General features: G+C 46.3%; 1 protein-coding gene across 1 annotated transcript; it reads left to right on the top strand.

Moving 5' to 3' along the window:
- The first annotated feature begins 6,500 nt into the window (after positions 1 to 6,500).
- Positions 6,501 to 8,135, top strand: LOC311113236 (metallo-beta-lactamase domain-containing protein 1-like). Its single transcript, XM_084156442.1, has 2 exons — positions 6,501 to 7,012; positions 7,841 to 8,135. Exons 1-2 carry the CDS (start codon positions 6,581 to 6,583, stop codon positions 8,099 to 8,101), a joined length of 693 nt encoding a protein of 230 aa, XP_084012568.1. The 5' UTR covers positions 6,501 to 6,580; the 3' UTR covers positions 8,102 to 8,135.
- The last annotated feature ends 741 nt before the right edge of the window (positions 8,136 to 8,876 follow it).

Consider the following 8,876-nt stretch of genomic DNA (forward strand, 5'->3'; position numbering starts at 1 on the left):
TGTTACAGCACATGGAGAACAGTCAGGTGTGTTACAGCACATGGAGAACAGTCAGGTGTGTTACAGCACATGGAGAACAGTCAGGTGTGTTACAGCACATGGAGAACAGTCAGGTGTGTTACAGCACATGGAGAACAGTCAGGTGTGTTACAGCACATGGAGAACAGTCAGGTGTGTTACAGCACATGGAGAACAGTCAGGTGTGTTACAGCACATGGAGAACAGTCAGGTGTGTTACAGCAGATGGAGAACAGCCAGGTGTGTTACAGCAGATGGAGAACAGTCAGGTGTCTTACAGCACATGGAGAACAGTCAGGTGTGTTACAGCACATGGAGAACAGTCAGGTGTGTTACAGCACATGGAGAACAGTCAGGTGTGTTACAGCACATGGAGAACAGTCAGGTGTGTTACAGCAGATGGAGAACAGTCAGGTGTGTTACAGCAGATGGAGAACAGTCAGGTGTCTTACAGCACATGGAGAACAGTCAGGTGTGTTACAGCACATGGAGAACAGTCAGGTGTGTTACAGCACATGGAGAACAGTCAGGTGTGTTACAGCACATGGAGAACAGTCAGGTGTGTTACAGCACATGGAGAACAGTCAGGTGTGTTACAGCACATGGAGAACAGTCAGGTGTGTTACAGCAGATGGAGAACAGTCAGGTGTGTTACAGCACATGGAGAACAGTCAGGTGTGTTACAGCACATGGAGAACAGTCAGGTGTGTTACAACACATGGAGAACAGTCAGGTGTGTTACAGCACATGGAGAACAGTCAGGTGTGTTACAGCACATGGAGAACAGTCAGGTGTGTTACAGCACATGGAGAACAGTCAGGTGTGTTACAGCACATGGAGAACAGTCAGGTGTGTTACAGCACATGGAGAACAGTCAGGTGTGTTACAGCACATGGAGAACAGTCAGGTGTGTTACAGCACATGGAGAACAGTCAGGTGTGTTACAGCACATGGAGAACAGTCAGGTGTGTTACAGCACATGGAGAACAGTCAGGTGTGTTACAGCAGATGGAGAACAGTCAGGTGTGTTACAGCACATGGAGAACAGTCAGGTGTGTTACAGCACATGGAGAACAGTCAGGTGTGTTACAGCACATGGAGAACAGTCAGGTGTGTTACAGCACATGGAGAACAGTCAGGTGTGTTACAGCAGATGGAGAACAGTCAGGTGTGTTACAGCACATGGAGAACAGTCAGGTGTGTTACAGCAGATGGAGAACAGTCAGGTGTGTTACAGCACATGGAGAACAGTCAGGTGTGTGTGACTTACGACAGGTGTGTGTGTGTGACTTACGACTGGTGTGTGTGTGTGTGTGACTTACGACAGGTGTGTGTGTGTGACTTACGACAGGTGTGTGTGTGTGACTTACGACAGGTGTGTGTGAGTGTGTGACTTACGACAGGTGTGTGTGTGTGACTTACGACAGAAGGTGTTGTTCCTCCATGCGATGGGTACTCCAGCCAAGGCACACAGGTCAGCATAGCTCTCTATAGCCTGGCACAGAGCCACCGTCTCCCCTCTCGTAGCACACTGGTCATACACACAGTTCTCCTGGTAGATGTTGGGGAGAACCACCGCGTGGCACGGCTTAAAGATACCTGGGACACAATGGAGAACGTCTGCCTTTGACTCATTTCTCTCTGCCTCCTTCTTTCCACTCCTTTCCTCTTTTGACCTCACCCTCTCACCGTCCCCCCCTACTCACAAGGCAGGCGATACGCTTGACCTTATCTTTACTAGATGCTGTTCTTCTACTAATCTCACTGCAACTCCCCTCCAAGTCTCCGACCACTACTTTGTATCCTTTTCTCTCTCGCTCTCCTCCAACACTACTCACTCTGCCCCTACTAAGATGGTAATGTGCCGTCGCAACCTTCGCTCTCTCTCTCCCGCTACTCTCTCCTCTTCCATCCTATCATCTCTTCCCTCTGCTAAATCCTTCTCCCTCCGATCTCCTTATTCTGCCTCCTCAACCCTCCTCTCCTCCCTTTCTGCATCTTTTGACTCTCTATGTCCCCTATCCTCCCGGCCGGCTCGGTCCTCCCCTCCTGCTCCGTGGCTTGACGACTCATTGCGAGCTCACAGGAGAGGGCTCCGGGCAGCCGAGCGGAAATGGAGGAAAACTAGACTCCCTGCGGACCTGTCGTCTTTTCACTCCCTCCTCTCTACATTCTCTTCCTCTGTTTCCGCTGCTAAAGCCACTTTCTACCACTCTAAATTTCAAGCCTCTGCCTCTAACCCTAGGAAGCTCTTTGCCACCTTCTCCTCCCTGCTAAATCCTCCTCCTCCTCCCCCTCCCTCTCCCCTCTCTGTGGTTGACTTCGTCAACCATTTTGAAAAGAAGGTTGACGACATCCAATCCTCATTTATTAAGTCAAATGACACCGCTGGTCCTGCTCACACTGCCCTACCCTATGCTTTGACATCTTTCTCCCCTCTCTCTCCAGATGAAATCTTGCGACTTGTGACGACCGGCCGCCCAACAACCTGCCCGCTTGACCCTATCCCCTCCTCTCTTCTCTAGACCATTTCTGGAGACCTTCTCCCTTACCTCACCTCGCTCACCTCGCTCATCAACTCATCCTTGACCACTGGCCATGTCCCTTCCGTCTTCAAGAGAGCGAGAGTTGCACCCCTCCTCAAAAAACCTACACTCGATCCCTCCGATGTCAACAACTACAGACCAGTATCCCTTCTTTCTTTTCTCTCCAAAACTCTTGAGCGTGCCGTCTCTAGCCAACTCTCCTGCTATCTCTCTCAGAATGACCTTCTTGATCCAAACCAGTCAGGTTTCAAGACTGGTCATTCAACTGAGACTGCTCTTCTCTGTGTCACGGAGGCTCTCCGCACTGCTAAAGCTAACTCTCTCTCCTCTGCTCTTATCCTTCTAGACCTATCCGCTGCCTTTGATACTGTGAACCATCAGATCCTCCTCTCCACCCTCTCCGAGTTGAGCATCTTCGGCGCTGCTCACTCTTGGATTGCGTCCTACCTGACAGGTCGCTCCTACCAGGTGGCGTGGCGAGAATCTGTCTCCGCACCATGTGCTCTCACCACTGGTGTCCCCCAGGGCTCAGTTCTAGGCCCTCTCCTATTCTCTCTATACACCAAGTCACTTGGCTCTGTCATATCCTCACATGGTCTCTCCTATCATTGCTACGCAGACGACACACAATTAATTTTCTCCTTTCCCCCTTCTGATAACCAGGTGGCGAATCGCATCTCTGCATGTCTGGCAGACATATCAGTGTGGATGTCGGATCACCACCTAAGCTGAACCTCGGCAAGACGGAGCTGCTCTTCCTCCCGGGGAAGGACTGCCCGCTCCATGATCTCGCCATCACGGTTGACAACTCCATTGTGTTCTCCTCCCAGAGTGCAAAAAACCTTGGCGTGACCCTGGTTAACACCCTGTCGTTCTCCGCTAACATCAAAGCGGTGACCCAATCCTGCAGGTTCATGCTCTACAACATTCGCAGAGTACGAGCCTACCTTACACAGGAAGCGGCACAGGTCCTAATCCAGGCACTTGTCATCTCCCGTCTGGATTACTGCAACTCGCTGTTGGCTGGGCTCCCTGCCTGTGCCATTAAACCCCTACAACTTATCCAGAACACTGCAGCCCATCTGGTGTTCAACCTTCCCAAATTCTCTCATGTCACCCCGCTCCTCCACACACTCCACTGGCTTCCAGTTGAGGCTTGCATCTACTACAAGACCATGGTGCTTGCCTACAGAGCTGTGAGGGGAACAGCACCTCCTTACCTTCAGGCTCTGATCAGACCCTACACCCAAACGAGGGCACTACGTTCATCCACCTCTGGCCTGCTAGCCCCCCTACCTCTACGGAAGCACAGTTCCCGCTCAGCCCAGTCAAAGCTATTTGCTGCTCTGGCACCCCAATGGTGGAACAAGCTCCCCCACGACGCCAGGACAGCGGAGTCACTGACCACCTTCCGGAGACACTTGAAACCCTACCTCTTTAAGGAATACCTGGAATAGTATGAAAGTAATCCTTCTTCCCCCACCCCCCCATAAAAAATAAAAAGTGGTTGTCCCACTGGCTATCATAAGTTGAATGCACCAATTTGTAAGTCGCTCTGGATAAGAGCGTCTGCTAAATGATGTAAATGTGAATGTAAATTGATGAGAAATGGTTTTAGTGAAGGGGGAGACTGAAATATACATTACAAGTTGTGTCTAGTATATTTTACGCAACAGCTTTGGTGAAAGAAAGTATGCTTGAGCATAGGATTTTCTTTTAAATCACTGTCTAGACAGTGTGTGCATTTGTGTGTGTGTGTGTTTGTATGTGTGCGTGTGTGTCTCTCACCGTTAGGGTCACTGATCATCCCACAGCTGGTAGGTTTCTCTGGTTCTGGTATCATTTTAGCAGATGCTCTTATTCAGAGAAACTTACAGTAAGTAATGAGTGCATACATTTGTGTACTGGTCCCCCATTGGAATCAAACCCACAACCCTGGTATTGCAAGTGCCATGCTCTACCAACTGAGCCACACAGGACCCTATCCCAGGTGTATCCCAGGTCAGACTATAGTACTTCCTGAAAAATACTGGATACATAAAACCATTCAATTCATGAATGTAAAAGAAACGAAAACAGGTGCGTGAGACTCACTCGGGGCGGTCGTCGGGCACCTGCCAGCTCTCTCCTAGTTCGTTGGTGTTGCCAGCTGGTTTACCATATGGCTTGATGTTGTCATCTCCAGGTTGGTCATTGAAGTTTCCTATTAGACAGACAATCACCAAATTCTACACAATGTAATTACAGAATCACTATCCAGTCAATTAGGATTTTTTAAAAGAAGACAGGCACACTGCCCACAAAATGAGGTGGAAACTGAGCTGCACTTCCTAACCTCCTGCCAATGTATGCCAATATTAGAGACACATATTTCCCTCAGATTACACAGATCCACAAAGAATTCGAAAACAAACCCAATTTTGAAAACTCACATATCTATTGGGTGAAATACCACAGTGTGCCATCACAGCAGCAAGATTTGTGACCTGTTGCCACAAGAAAAGGGCAACCAGTGAAGAACAAACACCATTGTAAATACAACCCATATTTATGTTCATTTATTTTCCCTATTTGCGCATAATATGACATTTGAAATGTCTTTATTCTTTTGGAACTTTTGTGAGTGTAATGTTTATTGTTAATTTTGATTGTTTATTTCACTTTTGTTTATTATCTACTTCACTTGCTTTGGCAATGTAAACATATGTTTCCCATGCCAATAAAGCCCTTACGTTGAATTGAAAGAAAGAGAGAGAGAGAGAGAGAGAGAGAGAGAGATTGAGACAGAGGGAAAGAGAGGGAGATAGCAGGAGCGAGCAAGAGAGAGAGAGAGGGAGGGAGAGAAACAGGGTAGTAAGGGTGAGAGACATTGAGAAAAGACAAGGACAGAGAGAAAGAGAGAGAGAGAGAGAGAGATTGGGAGAGAGAGAGAATTTGTGTAGTAAGGGTGCGAGAGGGATAAAGAAAGAGAGAGGGGGGAGAGAGAGAGAGATGTACTATTTCACAAGAACAATAACAATGGAGCCATGCAGTCAATATGTCTGCCAGTGTTTATAGGATCAAGGGTCAGTTCCAAAGACTTCCTTAGAGTGATTATACGTTACTGGAATTCTCCAATTGTTTCCTTGTAACTCAAAATAAATGTCTTGAACCAACATCAACCTCATGCAATGTGATCAATCATTTCACAGAACTCTTAGATTCAAAACCTTTTCAGGTATAATATTGTAACTGTAGGTGCACTTGCTTTGTTTTGATTGAGGTGGGTTTTAATGTCATAGTTTTCAGTTATTTTAAATAAAATGTCTCAAATGTATGAAATAGTAATTAAACAATGTATATTCTGTAAATTTGTGCCAGTTATTTTTAAGACAATGAATTATTAACATTGAGTAAACTTTGAGTAAACTTTTGGTTTGAGGTTTAACTGAGGTTTGACACTTTTGTCAGCTTTCTTTTTTAATGTTTAAGATATCTCTATTAGCATCTCATAATATACAGCATCTAAAATTATTCAATATCTGAAAATACCCAGAATTTACCTCCTAAACCCAAAAAAGTGTCTTACCTGTGTAGCTCTCACCTGCTTCTGTTGTGTTCATGGTACTATTGTTGGTCATACACACGGTAGCTAGATGCATGATACAGTCTTGAAAGTGGACTTATACCGAAAGAAATCATGACATTTTACTGGAAGCCAAATATGTTTACTACCCACCGTAATTTAGGCCAGGCAGATATAGGTAGAGTGATCATGGTGCAAAGTTGCATCACGCCAGCTGGCCTTACAAAATGTAATAGATTCTGCTATCCAGCAGATGGCACCAAAGCACTTTGCTGTGACACCTAAACATCTTTCCAAACGACAAAATTGCACTTGTCCCTCTTGCCATACCGTAGAATTGATACAAACTGTCGACAACATATGTGGTTTCTAGATACCTGTGGTAATGTTTGTAGTTCATTTATCCAAAACTGTGATTCTGTAGCTAGCAAACATCTATTATTAAGCAGAGATGGAAGCGACTGAAAAAAATTATGCATGTAACAGTAGCGAGTTTAAAAGAAGCGAGTTATCGGACACAGAACTCGAGATTGTGGGGCAACCCTACTCCATATCGGTGCTCAAAGTTGGCTATTGTCTTTCCGAACAGGACGGTTCTTTCCGAGCAGACGGGACTATCTCTCTCCTAACGGGACCTAGAACTATTCTAGTAGACACCGGAGGACCGTGGGACCGGGACTTTCTAGTGAAACGGCTGAAGGATAAGCGACTAGACCCGGGTGATGTCAGTTTGGTGGTGGGGACACATGGCCACTCCGACCATGTTGGTAATCTGGGGCTGTTTCCAGGGGCAACGATAGTTGTGGGGTGTGACATCAGTGAGGGGGATAGGTACCTTCCTAACCAGCTAGCTGAGGGGCAACCATATCCTATTGATGAACATGTGAGTCTGAAACTCTTCTTTTGATCAACCCAACTCAGTGTAATCATATTCAATAGTGTGTGTGTATGTGTAACAGCCATTTTCAATGGTTTGCCATGCATATTCACCAGCACTTACTTTAATCAGTAACCTCATCATTTGTATATTACTGTACTGGACTATTTGCACTGCCCCCCCACCCCCACCCCATATTTTTACGCTGCTGCTACTCTGTTAATTATTTATGCATAGTCACTTTAACTCTACCCACATGTACATATTACTTCAACTACCTCAACTAGCCGGTGCCCCCGCACATTGACTCTGCACCTGTACCCCCCAGTATATATAGCCTCCCTACTGCATTTACATTTACATTTTCATCATTTAGCAGACACTCTTATCCAGAGCGACTTACAAATTGGTACATTCACCTTATGATAGCCAGTGGGACAACCACTTGGTGGGGTGGGGTAGGGGGAGGGTAGAAGGATTACTTTTATCCTATCCCAGGTATTCCTTAAAGAGGTGTGGTTTCAAATGTCTCCGGAAGGTGGTGAGTGACTCTGCTGTCCTGGCGTCGTGTGGGAGCTTGTTCCACCATTGGGGTGCCAGAGCAGCGAATAGCTTTGATACTGTTACTGTTATTTTATTTTACTTCTGCTCTTTTTTATTTTACTTTTTTATTAAAAAATAAATGCACTGTTGGTTAAGGGCTGTAAGTAAGCATTTCACTGTAATGTCTGCACCTGTTGTATTCGGCGCATGTGGCCAATAAAATTTGATTTGATAAGTACTTCCTGCAACTGTACTCTAAACCTCATTGCAATACCTTCATCTCTCCACCAGGTGTCAATAGTACCCACTCCGGGCCACACAGGGCGCGATGTGAGCCTTCTTGTGAAGGGAACCACAATGGGCACGGTGCTTGTTGCCGGAGACCTATTTGAGAGTTGCACTGATGACGACAGTTGGAGGGAGCTGAGTGAGAACCCTGCAGTTCAGGAGGTCAACCGACAGAAGGCGCTACGCACCTCTGATGTCATCATCCCGGGACACGGGTTGCCGTTCAGGGTCCACAGGGAGGAGGCGCACGGACGCTCCGGGTAGAAACTGCCCTGTTAGGCCCTTAGGCACTGATCAGGTTTAGGAAGAAGTGCAAAACCTTAGATCAGTGGTTAGGAGTAACCACTGATGTGTACGGTGCATTCGGAAAGTATTCAGACCCCTTCCCTTTTTCCACATTTTGTTACGTTACAGCCTTATTCTAAAATTTATTAAATTAATGTTTCCCCTCATCAATCTACAAACAATACCCCGTGATGACAAAGCAAAAACAGGTTTTTAGAAATTTTAGCAAATGTATTATAAAAAACAGAAATACCTTATTTACATAAGTATTCAGACCCTTTGCTATGAGACTCGAAATTGAGCTCATGTGTGTCCTGTTTCCATTGATCATCCTTGAGATGTTTCTACAACTTGATTGGAGTCCACCTGTGGTAAATTCAATTGAAAACATTTCTGCAGCATTGAAGGTCCCCAAGAACACCGTGGCCACCATCATTCTTAAATGGAAGAAGTTTGGAATGACCAAGACTCTTCCTAGAGCTGGCCGCCAGGCCAAACGGAGCAATCAGAGGAGAAGGGCCTTGGTCTTGAGGTGACCAAGAACCCAATGGTCACTCTGACAGCGCTCCAGAGTTCCTCTGTGAAGATGGGAGAACCTTCCAGAAGGACAACCATCTCTGCAGCACTCCACCAATCAGGCATTTATGGTAGAGTGGCCAGAAGGAATCCACTCCTCGGTCAAAGGCACATGACAGCCCGCTTGGAGTTTGCCAAAAGGCACCTAAAGGATTCTCAGACCATGAGAAACAAGATT

Source organism: Coregonus lavaretus (assembly GCF_964263955.1).
Source record: "Coregonus lavaretus genome assembly, chromosome: 39".
NCBI lineage: Eukaryota > Metazoa > Chordata > Actinopteri > Salmoniformes > Salmonidae > Coregonus > Coregonus lavaretus.

What these genes read in the sequence shown, in the direction of transcription:
- LOC311113236 (XM_084156442.1), top strand. Translation starts at nt 6,581, where the DNA reads ATGGAAGCGACTGAAAAAAATTATGCATGTAACAGTAGCGAGTTTAAA. An exon ending in CATATCCTATTGATGAACAT is followed by an intron (nt 7,013 to 7,840) that starts GTGAGTCTGAAA and finishes TCTCTCCACCAG; the next exon opens with GTGTCAATAGTACCCACTCC.